Genomic DNA, 16,539 nt, shown 5'->3' with positions numbered 1-16,539 from the left:
TTCCAGAAACGTGATTATCTATTCCTACTCTTTGTTTCCTATCTTTTAATCAGTTACTGAACCATAGAAGGATCTTCCCTCTTATCCGCTGACTGCTTACTTACTTAAGAGCCATTGGTGTGAGATCTTGTCAAAGGCTTTTTGCAAGTCCAAGACCACTATATCCATTGGCTCACCCTTGTCCCCATGCTTGTTTATGCCTTCAAAGAATTCTAATAGACTGATGAAGCACAATTTCCCTACACAAACTCTACGTTGATTCTTCTCCAACATATATGTTCATCTATGTGTATGATAATTCTGTTTTTACTAAAGTTTCAACCTATTTGCCTGGCACTGAAAGAAGACCCAGAAGATTGGAGAAGGGCTAATGTAGTGCCCATCTTTAAAAGGGGGGAAAAAAAGGAGGAGCCAGGGAACTATAGACCAATCAGCCTGACCTCGATACCTGGGAAGCTACTAGAGCAATGTATAAAACATTCAATTTGCAAATACCTGGAGGATGAAGGCATAATCACTAGCAGCCAGCATGGATTTACTAAGAATAAATCATGCCAAACCAGCTTGATTTCCTTCTCTGACAAAGTTACGGGTTTGGTGGATGGGGGGGGAATGTGGTGGTCATAATATACCTAGATTTTTAGCAAGGCTTTTGACATGGTCCCATGTGACATTGTCCTAATTAAGCTGGAGAAATGCAGGCTTGGTAGAAGTACTGTTAAATGGATATATAACTGATTAAACAGCCACAAAAAGAGTAACTACTAATGGAATAATGTCAGATGGGAAGGAGGTCTCAAGTGGGATTCCAGGGGCGAGCAACAAAGATTATCAAAGGGATGGAATGCAAGCTGTATGAGCAAAGGCTGAAGGAACTGGGTATGTTTAGTTTGGAAAAAAAGAGGAAATTAAGGGACATGATAGCGGTCCTCAAATACTTAAAAGTCTGCCATAAAAAAAGATGGAGAAAAGTTGTTCCCTGTTGCCACAGAGGGCAGGACAAGAGGCAGTGGTTTCAAACTACAGCATAGCGGATTTAAAATAAATCTCAGGAAAAACTTAACTGTAAGATGAGTAGGACAATGAACAAACTGCCTACAGAAGTTGTGGCATCGCCTTCCCTGGAGGTTTTCAAAGAGGCTGAATAACCATTTGTCTTGGATTGTTTAGACACAACAAATCCTGCATCTTGTAAGGGGGTTAAACTAGATGAACCTTGCAGCCTCTTCTAACCCTATGGTTCTGCAATTGTGAGGATCACTTTTGGAGCAGTTTTTTAAAGAGCTTCCCCCTCCCCCGCAGCAAGGGGTTGTCTTATAGCAGAATCCGTGTAGCGCCAATCCGCAGAGGAACATGATCGAGGGAGCTCATGCACTAGAAGGCGCCCAGCTGTGTAGTAGCTACCTGTGCAATGATGGAGTTTGCAGAGAGAATCGCAATATCAATCCACTGGCCATTGCCCTCTCCCAGGCAGCGTAGAGGGAGATGAAGCAGCAAGTTGCATATCCAGTTCTGAGGCTGGATATGCAACTATTGAATGGGTCTGCGTCTAAGGAACAGCATGAGAGAAGTGGAAGGGGGTCCTTTTCCTCCAACCCAAACCACAGAGAAATTCTGCAGTGCACAGTTCAGCAGTTTGACTGCATACTAGGGACAGGATTTGGGCCTTGGTAATTCACATCTGTACTCAAAAAGCATCTGCAGTTTCAGGAAGACAGAACTACATTCGTCACTTTTGGAAGGTTCTCTGCAACTGCGAAGGTTAGAAACTTTTTAAAATTAAAGCAAAAATATTACAGAAAGTGGTGGGTACACTCCACTAACCAGAAAATTTTGTACTCATCTTTGATGAGGAGTGGAGTGATGAGATAACGGCCCTGCAATTTAGGCAATTCAGTTCTTTTGTCCCCCCCACCTGACCCAGATGCTTAGATTTCCCTCCCTATGTTCTGGATTTTTTTCCTCCCAGATAAGGCTGCCATAAGAAAATGCAACTGAATGGGAAGTACTGGGAAGTACTTCTACCAGTCTGATCTATCAGTGGAACAGCAGGGGGATTCCCTGGCCCTATCAGCTAATACCTTCGCATTGAAATAGTTAAATATCTGCTACTTGCCTCCAGTTGCATGTATTCAACTGACACCAGCTACAGAAGGCGACTGGACCAAATGAGACTAAGAGGGACACTGACACCACTCTAAAAGTAGGAGGAAGCCACTTGCAATGGAAAGTGGTGCTGTAGCTGTGGGTCTAGCACAGGTAAAGCTCATATATCCAAATCCTTCAGCGCATTTTATGTTGAAGAAACCAAACATCGTGTTTGTCCAAAAAAGGTTAGCGCACCTAGTACTACCACAAACAAAAACAATGAACAGCTGATGAGGTTTGAAGGTGGGAGGAATTTCATCCACGCCCTTAAAGTGAAGGGACCCTACACATCAGAGCAGCCATTTCTAGAGAATTTGCTTATCTGGCATCAGTAAAAACCAACATACAGTTTGTCATCCAAGTGAAGCACAAGGATACCACACTTTAGATGTGGTCTTTAGATATTTTGATTATGGTAATATTTAAGCAACAGGGAGATCTGGCACATGTGAACTGTTTACCTCTGGATCTGCTAGGCGCTGTGACAGTCCTACAACAAAGACAAGGTTCTTCTGTACAACCCGTACACTGGCCAGATGTTTGCGATTCTCTGATATTTTCTGCTTCCTCTCGTTTTGCTTCTGTTTCTTTTCATTTTTTATCCTTTGCAGCTCTTCCTGGGAGAGTGGTTTGTACACTGCTGGATCTTCTGGATATGGCTGAACATAAAATACACCATTAAATGCAACCCAGGTAAGAGACTAAATATTTGAGAACAATTAATCTCAGTAATTAGATATTCAAATTGATGTTAATGTGATGTAGTTTTCTGGCTGGCAGCTCTGTGGAAACAGTGTATGCAGCCCCTTAGGGAGAGAGGGGAATCTCACATTACTTTCAAACAATCCCCCTACTCGCACTCATGCGATACTGAAACTGACAAGAATTACATTGACCCTGCTGCTCACTCTGTTGGAGAATTCTACAAGCACTGGCAACCCCGACAGAAGCCTCCCAAGGAATTTCGATACGGCAGCACAGTAAGCATGGAAAAAGGCAGGGCCCTGTTATCCCACATCGAATTTAATTCCGTGATATGTATGAAGAATATTTTAAAAGTCAATCTATAACATAAAACAAAAGAATCCATTTGTCATTGTCATGAAACCAAAACGTGCACCTCTGGGTTTTCAAGAGTCCTCTTAGCTTTCTAATCAGAGAATTTTGCTTTTGTATAGCTCATTGTGTGTGTGTTATCTTCCCTTGGTACAGAGGCAGGTTACTACAACTACTACTACATTGGATGATTTCATAGTATTGATAACTTGTTTGCCTAGCAGTTTCAGACTCTTTTTGCAGTGACGACAAACATTTTTACTTCAAGATAGCTCTCTCAATGAAGACAAGCACTGTAGGTTTTACCTCAATGAAGTTAGTTGAAGTAAACCCAAGGTGGGTTCACCCCAACTAGCTACACAGAGTTTTAAAAAGTTACTAACCTTTCTGTAACTGTTGTTCTTTAAGATATGTTCCTTGTGTCCATTTCACATTAGATGTGTGTGCCGGGTGAACCATTGCCAAAGATTTTTCCCTAGTTGGTATCCGTCGGAATGGCTCTAGCGCCCTCTGGTGCCGTGTGCTTATGAGCTAGTATGGGGTGCTGCTGGCCATGCGCCCTTTGAGTCTCTTTTTGATGACCAACTCTGTCAGAGGGGTAGGAGGGTGGGTCATGGAATGGACATGAGCAACATCTCGAAGAACAACAGTTACGGAAAGGTTAGTAACCGTTTTTCTTCATCAAGTGCTTGCTCATGTCCATTCCACATTAGGTGACTCACAAGCAGTACCACACGAGGTGAGCTTGGAGCTCATGGACATGCAGACTCCAACACTACTCTCCTGAACCTGGCATCGTCTCAAGCTATTGGGTAATGGCATAGTAGGATGCAAAAGTAGGCACCAACAACCAAGTTGTGGATTTGGAACCTCTGCGGTGAACAGTGCTGAAAAGACCTGAGCTCTAGTGGAGAGTGGTCAGGATGGCCGGAGGTGGAACATTCTCATGCTCATAGCATGCCCGAATACAGGAGGTCATCCGGGATGAGATCCTCTGGGCTGACACTAAAAGGCTTTTCATCCTTTCTGCTACAGCTACGAAGAGTTGCGTGGAACTGCAAAAAGGGTTTAGTCCTCTCAATAATAGGCATGCCTAATACCCAATGAGTGAAGTCGCCACTCTTCTGAGTTCTTGTGAGGCTTCGGGAAGAAGATGGTCAGGGAAATGGCCTGGTTGCTATGGAACTGTGAAACCACCTTTGGCAGGAAGGCCTGGCGGGGGTGCAGTTGGACGTTGTCCCTGAAGAACACCGTGTATGGTGGCTCTGATGCAAGGCTCTTGACTTTAGAGATCCTTCTGGATGAGGTGATCAATAAGAGGAAGGTGACCTTCCAAGAGAGAAGCAGTAGAGGGCATGACATTAGCAATGTAAATGGAGGACCTGTGAGCCTTGACAGAACCATGTTTAAGTCCCCCAGGGAGAGGAGGGGAGGGGAGAAGAATTTAGCTTGCAGACCTAAGGATAAAGTCTCTCCAGCCCTGTAAGAAAAGGGACCATAATTTCGTGAGAGAACACTGACCTGCTGTTCACTGGTCAGTGGAAGACCAAAATTGCTGCTAAATGCACCTTGATAGAAACAAGTCAGACCTTGTTGTTTTAGATGGAGCAAGTAGTCCAAGATAGACTGAAGGGAAGTTGGAGAGAGGTCTCGTTGGGATGACCATATCAAGTAACACTTCCAACTGGTAAGGCAGGTAGCCCTAGTGGACAGCTTCCTACTACCCAGCAAAACCTGTCAAACTTGTTCCGAACAGGCCTGCTCCTCTGGGTTCAGCCATGTAACATCCATACAGCTAGGGGAAGGGAGCAGAGGTTTGGCTGGAGTAACTGATCATGATCTTGTGAGATTAGGTCCAGGCAGAGAGGAAGCAGGGTTGCTACTGACAGATCTAATAGCATGCTGAACCAGTGTTGCTGTGGCCATGCCAGAACTATAATAATAACTGTTGCCTTGTCCAGTTTGATTTTCAGGAGGACCTTGTGAACCAGAGGAACTGGTGGGAATGCACAAAATAGGAACTCTGTCCATGGAATCAGGACGACATCAGAAAGCGAACCTGGACTATGCCCGTGCAGTTAAGAAAAAAAAAAAACCTCATGGTATTTTCTGTTCTGCTTGATCACAAACAGGTCCAGCTGGGGAGATCTCCACCTTTGGGGCATGAACCTGGTGACCTCCAGGTGAAGGGACCACTTGTGGTCAGAGGAAAAGGATCTACTGAGGTGATCTGCCAGTGCGTTTTGGGCTCCCAGAAGATGTGAAGCCTTGAGATGGATTGAGTGCTTCATACAGAAGTCCCACAGCTGGACAGCCTCCTGACACAGGATGGAGGATCGAGCTCCTCCCTGCTAGTTGAAGTAGAACATGGCCGCGGTGTTGTCAGTGAGAACTCTCACCACCTTGCCTGAGACCTTGGGAAGCAACAGCTGGCAAGCTAAGCGAACTGTCCCGAGTTCCCTGATGTTTATGTGCAGGGAGAGTTCTTCCTGGGACCACAAGCCCTGCGTCTGTTGAGGTGGGCTCCCCAACTTAGGTCTGACATGTCCGAGACTAGGGACACTGAGTCGGGGCAAGAAACGGGACTCACATTATTACCAACTGTGGGTCCTTCCACCAGTCGAGGGAAGAGAGGACCAGTGTTTGAACAGCAAGCACTGAGTCCAACTGGTGTCTGTTCAGGGAGTAAAATGAAGCTTGCCATGTCTGCAGGGGCCTGAGGTGTAGCCTTGCATGCCAGATCACAATTGCATGTGGCCATGTGACCCAGTTGCTTGAGGTAAACTCAGGCTGTCGTAATTGGGTGGACCATGACTTTGGATATCAGACCTCTGGAAGGAAGGCTTTGGCTTGGGTCGAGTCAAGCCCTGGCCTGATAAAACTCTGTTCTCTGAACTGGAATAAGTCAACTTTTTCTCATGTAATAAGAGACCCAGTGCTCGGAAAATAGCTTGAACCACACTAATGCTGGTCTTTACGTGAGCCTCTGAACAACCCTTGATCACCCACTTGTCGAAGTACAGAACACCTCGTCGTCTGAGGAAGGCAGCTACCACCACCATGCACTTCATGAAGATCCAAAGGGCTGCAGGGAAGAATAGTGAATTGGAAAGGAGTCTGATTTACAATAAACCTGAGAAATCTTCTGTGACCCTGGAAGATAGAAAAATGTGAAAATAAGTGTCCTTCAAGTCGATAGCGGCGTACCAGTCCCCTGGATCTAGGGAGGAAATGGTGGAAGCCAGGGAGACCATGCAGAATCTCAGTTTCTTGAGATATTTGTTGAGGCAACAGGTCCAAGATGGATCAAAGGCCTCTTTTGGCCTTTGGGATTTGGAAATATTGGGAGTAAATCTCCTTTCCTCAAGTTTTGCAGTGCCTCCTCCACAGCCCCCATCCGTAGGAGGGTCTGCACCTCCTGGGTGAGGAGATGCTTGTGAGAAGGGTCCCTGAAGAGGGATGGGGATGGGGGCAGGAGGGAGGAGTGGATGAAAACTGTATTTAGCAACCAGCAATCTGATATTATGTGGGACCATGCCGGACTGAAGTGGGACAGTCAGTCCAAAAATAAAGGGGAAGCAGGATCTGAGGGGGGAACTGGTATAGCGCCCTGGGGCACACATTCAAAAAGGCCTGCTTAGGCCCACTAAAGTGTCTACACGAGCCCAGCTGGGAGTCTGAGGTGGATGGAAGTGGTTGACAGTGCTTATAAATTCTCCCCTTTCTTTTACAGGGTTCCTTCTCAGACAGAGCTGGGAAGCGTGGTGGCTGATGGGGCTTGATATGCTTCCTCGAAATAGACAGAGTATAGAGGCCCAGGGACATGAGGCTAGCCCTTGAATCCTTCAGGCCGTGCAGTCTCGTGTTCATCTGCTCCAAAAATAATGAGAAGCCTTCGAACAGGAGGCCCTGGATTGACTACTGGTCCTCGTGAGGGAGTCCTGAGGGCTGCAGCCAAGAGCATCGTCTCATGGTGAAAGCAGAGGCCATTGTCCTCACCATGCATCTGCTGCATCCAATGCCACCTGGAGAGAGGCTCTGGCAACATTCTTTTCCTCTTCTAAGAGGGCTGAGAATTCCTGGGGCATAGAGTTCTTAAATTTGGCCAAGGAGTTCCACAAATTGTAGTCGTACCATCCCAGTAAGGCTTGTTGATTTGAGATATGTAGTTGTTGACCACCTGTTGAATAAATTTTCCTCCCAAATAGACCACATTTCTTTGCATCCTTCTGTTTGGGAGTAGCACTCAACTGGCCCTGTCTGTCCCCTTCATTAGCCAGTGATACGAGGGATCCCGGAGTGGGTGAGAGTACAGATACTCATACCCATTGGCTGGCACAGATTTCTCCTCTGCCCCTCATTTCAAAGAGAAAATGAGTCAGGTCAAAGCCCTGTACCAGACCTGATTACTGGGTAAGACCACCTTGGATGGAGCTGCTGAAGCCAGAATGTCAATGAGGCTGTGGGATGATTCCTTGAGCTCTTCAATCTCTAGCCCCAGGTTAGCCACTATCTGCTTTAGGAGCTGTTGATGAGCCCAAAAGTCATCTTGTGGTAGCGAGCTGCTCGGACCTGAGATGGCCTCAAACGGGGAGGAAAAGGAAAAGGAAGAGGCCTGTACTGGAAAAAGGGGGCTCTCTCTTTTTCAGCTTCAGTAACCTCCATAGGGGGCACATCCTGTAGATCAGTACTAGGGTCAGTACTGGAGTCTGTTTCCGGTGCTGAATGTGGAGGAGTGGGAATCCGCCTCTCAGAAGCAACAGAGGATCAGTTTGAGGGCGGACCCAGTACCAGGGGAAAACCCTAAGGATTCCAGCATGGCCAGTGCATAGACCGTTGTCCTCCTGGCCAGGCACCAGCGGGGGAACCCGCACTGAGGTCCGATGGCATGTAGGATGGGTACTGATGGCTCTTAGGCTGAATGTAGGGTTCCGCGTTAGACTCAGACAGAGTCCTCTCTAGGTGACCACAGGGGAGCAGTACCTCTTGCTGCCTCCAATTGGTGCCGAGGGTCTGGTAACCAGAAAAGGAGAAAAAAAAAAAAGACTGCTTCCCTCTAGAAGGTACCAGAGGACCAGGTGATAGAAAGGTGCTCGGAGCACCATGCTCGCTCTTGCTCGAGGTTGATGGAGCCAGTCTAAAAAGCGGCTTCCATTAGGACAGCCTTAAGTCTGATCACTCCGTCCTTTGCACAAGGCTTAAAGTCTCAACAAATTTGGCAGTGGTCTTTCATATGAGATTCTCCCAGACACTTCAGACAACTGGAATGTGGGTTGCTCACAGGCATAGGCTTGCCACAGGAGGCAAAAGATTTGAAGCCCAGCTCCAGGGGTGATGGGAACCCCTTAACGATAAGGGGAGGAGGTTCCATCTACAGCAACACTACTTACAATATATACACTATAACTAAACTATACACTAAACTTACAATACAGAGAAGAAAACCACTGATCGGCACCTTGCTGCAGCAAGAGGAGATGTTTCAGCAACCATTACAGATGGTAAGAAGGAACTGAGAGGGTCCATGGCTGGTGGCACTCATATGGCACACAAGAAGGCACTAGAGGCCAGCCTGATGGATGCCAGCCTGAGGGAAAAATATGCAGCAACGGTGCAGGCAGCACACATATACCTAACATGGAATGGACATGAGCAAACATTCGAACAAGAACTACAGTGATTCATCACTCCTAGGGCTTTACACTGAGATGGCCATCTTGAGGTAAAATCACCCCTTTTTGCAGTGAAGGCATACAACTCAGAAAGCATGTCAAGGCTATTACACATTTATCCTCCACACCCTGCTGCTCACCAAGGCACTCCTGCCCAATTCTCAGTTCTGAAAACAAAACTCAAAATTATAAAGTGTATAACTAGTCTTCATAACAGTTCAAGGCATACAGTAACAAAGTTTATATAACTAATTAATATATATATATATATATATATATATATATATATACACACACACACACACTGCATCTTAAGACAAAAATATTTAAAATTGATGAGAATGAAGAAGTTACTGAAGTGATGCTAGAGATAGGACAGGTGCACGTATTACAGAATTTCCTCTGGGGCTGACAATTTAAAAATGTGAAACTTACTCAATTACATGGAGAACAGGGAATTCTCTCCCCACATTCTAACACCCAACAGACTCTATTGACTAGGTGCATTATAGAAGAATTTAACCTTCCCCTCAAGCACAAGATATTGACCAGTGCTAGAGGCAGGATACCAAACAGAAACTGGTTTTTGAGTATTATGATTCCTGATGTCAGATTTGTGTCCATTAATTCTTTTGCGTAGAGACTGTCCGGTTTGGCCAATGTACATGGCAGAGGGGCATTGCTGGTCCTGGACAAACAGCTAATCTGAAGTACCTAAGCTGGTATGCAGAGGATAGGGTTTGTGCTAAAGTATAGGGGATATACTTTTTCATTGCCATGCACAGGAATTTAAAAGTCTAAACATTCCATTAGAGTTAATGGAAAAGATGCATTCAACTCCACGCACAGCAACACCATATTGATTTGATCTACCCTTGAACTTGGATTTTTAAGGAAATGTGGCTCAAAATCAAGGTATTGTAGCACTGCAACTGAAGAACAAACCCCATGCAACAGTTAATCCTTCATGCACACTTCACTTGAGTAACTGTTGGATCATAATCAATGATCCACTCTTGAGGCTTGGTCACAGCCATGCTTATCACAAGTTATGTCTTCGACACACATGGGTAAACTTTTTATAAGGACACAGCATTAAGTTTATATGGCATTTCACAGATAGCTGGCTCTTTGAGGTAAGGAACTTTTTTTTTTTTTTTAAACTTGAACAGCTCTTTGTCTAGATGTATGCAGATTAAATAACGATGAAGAGGATAAAGAATATTACCTAGAAGTAGGGGAGTTTCTTAGGAGGAACTTGGAGGAAAGGCTGTTTGGCACACAACAAGAGGGCTTTCAGTTATAGGGGATAATGAGGGTTGAGGCATGAGGCTAAGAACGGAAGGAAACCAAGGTTGCATCTATAATAGGTAACCGTACCACTTAAAACTAAAACAGTTTGCCTCAATGTAAAGCATATGGGTAGTGTGTTGATTCTATGCATTCTTTTTTTCAGAATGGAGATCTTGACTATTAAATCACCAAGCATCCCAGGTGACCCAGGAGAGAAAGTGGAACGAATTCTAGCAATACACGCAGTAAATCAGTGGAAGAGACCAACAGTGGATTCGTGTTGCGTGAAAGGCTCTGTTCTCCACCGTGATCAAAGTAATCAGCTCCATGAGCTACTTCAAGCTGAAGTTCAGTGGATTGCATGCCATTTTGGGGTCAGGAGCATGATTACAAATGGTGTGAGGGTTGCTGGATATAGCTGCTTATCCAAGGTAACTGCAGAACTAAGTGAGGAAGAGGAACTTACCTTGTGCAGTAACGATGTCCCTATGAGTGCTCCATTGTATGTGTATCTGCGTCCGATTGAAGGTTTTGGTAGCACTGTCTGTTCGGCCCACACATGCGCTCTTCCTCGAGGCTATCTAGCACTATGTGGGTGAATCACCATCAGTTCCTTCTCTACTGCAGCGCCCCTATTGAGAACTCCAAAGTAGAAGGGAGGAGGGTGGGTTGTAGAGCACCCACAGGGGGACACATCTTGAAGAACCATTGTTACTGCACAAGGTGAGTAATTTCCTCCTCTTTGAGTAGCATCCCTATGGGTGCTCCACTGTAGGGGACTCCCAAGCAGTATCCCCAATGGAGGGTCAGAGCTTCCGAGTCTAGTCTATTATGGAGGAAAATACTGTGGAGCCGAAAATCTAGTAATCACACCGTGTTCTGCAAAAGTATGAGCAGATACCCAAGTCACTTCCCTGCAGATTTCTGGCATGGGAACATTTTTAATGAGGTGACAGAGGTGGAAAACACTCTCATGGAATGTGTATGGATTCCAGGTGGGGGTAGTGAATTATGATCATGGTAGCACTAGTTAATATAATTCAAGACCCATTGTAGAGTCTCTGAGCTGATATTGCTGCATCTTTGACCTTTCTGCAATTGAGAGAAAGAGTTTAGGAGATTTCTTAAAGGCCTGTCCTGTCCAAATAAAAGGCCAAGGCTCTCCTAACATCATGTGTATGTAGTGTGGCCTCCCTGTTGTCACGATGAGGCTTTGGATAGAAGGTTGGAAGGTGAATGAACTGTTTCAAGTGAAAAGACGAGGCGACCCTGGGGATGAAGGTTGGGTGTGGCCTCAGATGGACTTTAAAAGAAAATTGTGAAGGGGTGTATGTGCCATTAATGCTGCTATTTTCCCTATTCTCCATGCTGAGGTGATGGCTACTAGGAATGCGGTCTTCATTGATAGATGTGTAAGAGAACAGGGGGCCATAGGTTCAAAGTGTGGTTTAGTTAGGCTCTTTAAAACTAGATTTAGGTCCCTTGCTGGAATGGGGTGCTCGATTTGAGGAAAGAGGTTTCCTATGCCTTTGAGGAATTTTTGTTGTTGGATGAGTGAAAACTGAGTATCCCTCTATCGGCTGGTAGAAAGCCATTATGGCCGGAAGATGTACTTTGAGTGAGCTGAGAGATAGCCCTGTCCTCTTGAGGCCTCGTATGTAGTTTAGCATGATGGGGAGGTAACTTGCTTGGAATTATACCAAATCTGGAATCTTTTCTATTTTTGCAGGTAAATGCGGAAGGTAGCCAATTTTTTTTTACTGTGTAACAACACTTCTTGTACTTTCTCAGAGCAGCATCCCTCTGTGTGTTGGAACCATGAACAATGCCTTGAGTCAGAGGATCAGCAGGTTGGGACAGGAGGGTTTGTCAGGTCTCACTTCCTCTAGGGGAATTTGTAGTGTCTGCTACCCTTTTTGAGAGATCATGAAATAGTTTTAAACCATCCACCATGGATGGTGGAGGGGGCCATCACTGTCTCACCTGGTGAGAAGGAGGAGATATTGGTTGATGGAGTACCTCCTCTTTATTCTTGCCTCCTGCTCCTCAAGTTTTCTCTTGAGGTTCTTGGGCTCTGGATGCCAAGACTGAAAGAAACCATCTTATTGATGCTTGGTAGGAGACACCAGATGCCCAAGAAGTATGGTGTCTGTAGGCTGCACACGTTCCCAGCATGGTGGTACCCACAGGTGGTCATACCAAGAAGGTTGAGGTTCGGACTGACGGTGTAACTGGAAGGGCGCTGGTTGATGTAGAGATGGGCCATGGTGTGAGGGCAGCAAGAGGATATCATCCTGGTCACTGAGTCCTCACTGGACAGTGTTGGAACCGACAAGGAGACTGGAAGCGAACACCCTGGTGCCAGTGGTGATTCCAGGAATCAAGACGTGCTTGGTACCGGGGCCCTGATATCAAGCAAGCAGGAAACTCTTGGAGTCTCAGCCACTATGAGATCTCTGGGGAAATGAAACTCCTGCAGTACCGTTGTGATCAGTACCAACAGGGCTTGTTGGTGCTGATTCACAGATACTGAGGAAATCGGCAGAGATCTTGCACGATATGATCAGTCTGCCGAGGGTTGTTTGGAAGTAGTTGGTACTGAGGGACATTACGTAATGTCACAGAGAGAGTACGGTCTTTGCTCTTGCCCTTGACAGGTGGTGCCGCCGCTTCAGAGCCTCCACCATTCAGGTCTTTAGGCGTATAGATGGTGTCTGCACTGGAGGACCCCTGGGTCCTCTGGATACTGTGCTTTGGAGCCATCGGTACCGAGATGACTGACCATGCCAGAGATCTTTCTGGCTGGTCCAGGGCTCACTTTGAGGACTTGCAGCTCTCTTTTTGGAGGCTTTGAGAGGAGAGTACAAAGATTTCCTCTTTGGTTCTCCCTCCTTAGACGCAGAAGGCTCTGGGAACAATCTTCACTAGGAGGGGATTCGGGACCAGGGTCAAAGGCTGGTTTAAAAACATCCTCCATAAAGAGTTTCAACTTTAATTCCTGGTTCTTTCAGGATCTAGCCTTCAATTGCTGACAGAGGGTACACTTCTGTGGAATGTGAGCCTCTCCTAGGCATCGGACGCAGCAGCAGTGTCATCTGTAACTGGTACTGCCTCCCTGCAGGAAAGACACTGTTTAAACCTGGGGAAGTTGGGTATGCCCCTTACTGGGAGCGATCCCCAGATGGGAAAAAGGGAAAAAACAGGGGAAAGAAAAAAGTATTTTTAAACAGTTAAAAAAACCAGAAACCCTATCAAACTAAGAAAAATCTAATGGAAATGCTAAAAGAAACTAAGACACTGAACTCTAAAACTCTGACAAAGAAAAAGCAGTCTGCTATTCGCTATGTCTCAGACCAGGTGCAGCTAAAGAGGAACTGGGGATGGTTCAACCACGCAGTACTAGTTAGCCTCAAGGCAGAGCACAAGGTAGGGAGAGCTCATGTGCAGGCCGAATGAACACTGCTACCAAGATCTCCGATCAGAGGCACAGGGACACAAACACCTACAGTGGAGCACCCATAGGGACACTACTTGAAGGAGGAGACTTTTGCACCTCTTTGGGAAGCTTCAGATCATCTGCATGAGAGCGTCATTCTCCGTAGAAAAAAAGCAGTTTTTGTCCCAAGGAAGGTGTCTACCCTGGATAGCAGCCAGTCAATTAGGCATCAGTGGGACTGGAAACCCTTGAATATCGCAACAGAGATCAAGTGTTTCAGGGGCACGCAATCAAGCTAGCAAACATTTGCAAGACCACTGATGGATTTGAACAGATGGGTTTCCTGATTTGCTGGAGCTATAGATGAACCCATGCGCACGTGATCAAGACCAGGAATAAACTAACAAAAGTCTACTGCTCCATGGTGGCAAAAGCCTTACGAGATCATTGTGCATAGTTCCTAGATGTTTATTGGAGTGGGCGAGGGAAGGCAGGGTGCACTGTACCAGAATTTTTAAAGACAACTTTTCAGGAATGGACAGAGGGGTATTTTTTCCATTCCACAGATTCTCAGCAACTGCATATCAATTGCTTCTCTCAGTCAAGAAGTCACATCCTGATTACACAAGCCCAGACAGAGGTACAGCTACAAATTGTGTGCAGGAAGGTGGTCAAGTGTGCCTCTGAAATGCTGAAAGCAAAGTGGAAGTACCTACTGAATACAGTGAACAGTGTCGGGATATCCACTTGTTGTATTCTGTCCAATATTGTAAAAGCAAAGGAGGTGTTTGACAATGAACAGAGGAAGGTATGAGTCTTGCAGCAAAGAATGAGGTGGACAATAAAGGTGTGCCACCAAAAGTGTGACAATTATGAACACTGCCTGCAACAGGTATATGAACCAAATCAGAGCTGCTTTGTGCTCATATTCTGCCATTGTAGGAATGCAAAGGGATAGATGCTTTTAATGCTTGAAGGTGGCATACTGAAATGTTAGCAGTTTAAGTTAATATCACTGATTCTATAGTTGCTAGTGGGTTTGATACCATGAATAAAATTAGTTTTTAATAAAAGTATTACCAGCATTTAGATGCTTTTGGACACAAAGTACATAGGGGTAGTAAAGCAGTGTTGTTTAAAGTAATTCAACTATGCCTGCAGAACTATTAATTGAGATTGATTTGCATAATTTATTTTACCACGAAACATGGAAGCCACCTTCAAAAAAGTAGCTAATACGTAATAAAAAACCGCAAGCCAGCTTTTGTTTTATGCTGAAATGTGGGCTAACTGTGCAAACTGCTGTTGGCCTGCATGTACTCCATCAAAAGTTCACAGGGGAACTCTGTCTTGAAGTCTTATTTCTTTATCATGATGTACATAGCTCCTCACACATTCTTTGTCCTCTTGCATAAATTTCCCTTGGCATTTAAAGAGAAGTTGTATTTTCCTTCAAACTTAATTGTTCCTTTACATGTTTTTCTGAATGCTGAAAAACTGATCTAGTTTTTGTTCCTTGCCAAGGGATCTGTCAAGCACTCTGCTTCTTGTATTCCCAGATGCATGGTCACATTCCTGCCATGTAATGGATATGTCAAACATTTCCCATTTGTTGCCTTGTTGCAGAAGTGGTCTCTGAAATGAGAAATATGGAGTGAGTCAATATGCTTATGTCAATGAGCCTCTGCCTGCTGCCTCTCCCGCCATAGCCTTTCCCTGTGGCAGAGAGAGAGAGAGGCTCCAGGGTGGGACACTAAATTGCTAAAAACAGCAGTGTAGACGGGGGAGGCACTGCTTGGGCACAGAGAGACACGTAAGGTTCTGGCACGTTCTGTTCACCTAAGCAATGGTTCACCATCTACACAGAGGTTTATACCTGTGCTGGTGAGGTGTCGTGTGTAGTGAATGTACTCTACACCAGGCCGTACAGCGCATTTAGCCTTAAAATGATCACAAGGCATGGCTCAGCTAGCAGGGTACTTCTGCCCTCAGAACAACTGATCCATGTAGGTGAATGTGGAAAGGTGGTGATGGGGGTTACAGGTGGGACTTCCAAAACTAGCAATATCCAGAGGATGAGGGAATTAGAGGGCTGATGCACCAGGGGAACCAGAAAAGGCAGGTGGAAAGAGAGGACTCCTATCTTCACATGATGCTACATCTTCATCCTGTTTCACACCAATACGAATGTTCATGTGAACCCAGAAAACTGCTCCCAAACCCCAACCATGCAAAAACCTGAGTTAAACACAAACACATATACCTTGCGCAGATATCCCTTCAGTCTCCAAAGGTGTCATCTTCACAAACCAACATGACTGCTTTTGCTGCAGCTACCATCTCTAGAGTTTTAGACAGAGATGTTACTGGGATCCTGGCAGAGCCTCTGGTATTCCTAGGTCCTGGTCTGCCCAACTGGTTTCACAAAGCACCATGAGGAGGTGGTGTTCTCTTCTTTCCAGGTTCCTCAACAGCCCAGTGGTGGGTGTCACAGTTCTGTCCAAAAGCATCTCGTGCTCCAAAGATGGGAGAGTGCCAAGAACATGGTCTGGTTCATCATAAAGGCAGATTTTCCTCCCTGCCCTGGAATGGCTGTTGACATCCCCAGCCTGATTAATATTGCTCCACCAGTCCTCCTATTTTCTCCCAGCACTATTTTCCTGAGCAAATGATATCCAGCTCAGTAAGGCATTCAGACACCCAGTCATGAGCCAAAAGTTGTTTCAAATTACAGAGGTCAGCTGTAACGATTTCCTTAATCCAGACATTCACGAGTGCCCAGAAGTCTGCTGAGGAATACCTGGCAGCATGTTTCTATGGTGGCTTCTGAGACATACTCCAAAACCAGCTTGCAAGCACACAGTAATCACAAAGGAGTGAATACTGGCAAGAAATACTGTACAACAACATTTCGGGGGCATGAAGCAGTATTTG

General features: G+C 45.5%; 1 protein-coding gene across 7 annotated transcripts in view; it reads right to left on the bottom strand.

Moving 5' to 3' along the window:
• Positions 1 to 16,539, bottom strand: part of CNOT4 (CCR4-NOT transcription complex subunit 4) — a 122,255-nt gene that overhangs the window by 53,996 nt on the left and 51,720 nt on the right. For all 7 annotated transcript variants that reach the window (XM_054029032.1, XM_054029042.1, XM_054029071.1 and 4 more), the window contains exon 3: positions 2,610 to 2,807. In XM_054029032.1, coding sequence (XP_053885007.1) covers positions 2,610 to 2,807 — 198 coding nt within the window. The remainder of the gene's footprint in view (positions 1 to 2,609; positions 2,808 to 16,539) is intronic.

This window comes from Malaclemys terrapin, chromosome 1, assembly GCF_027887155.1.
Source record: "Malaclemys terrapin pileata isolate rMalTer1 chromosome 1, rMalTer1.hap1, whole genome shotgun sequence".
In the NCBI taxonomy this organism is placed as follows: Eukaryota; Metazoa; Chordata; order Testudines; family Emydidae; genus Malaclemys; species Malaclemys terrapin.
The sequence above is the reverse complement of the archived record's forward strand: the minus strand, read 5'-3'. Positions and strand labels throughout refer to the sequence as shown.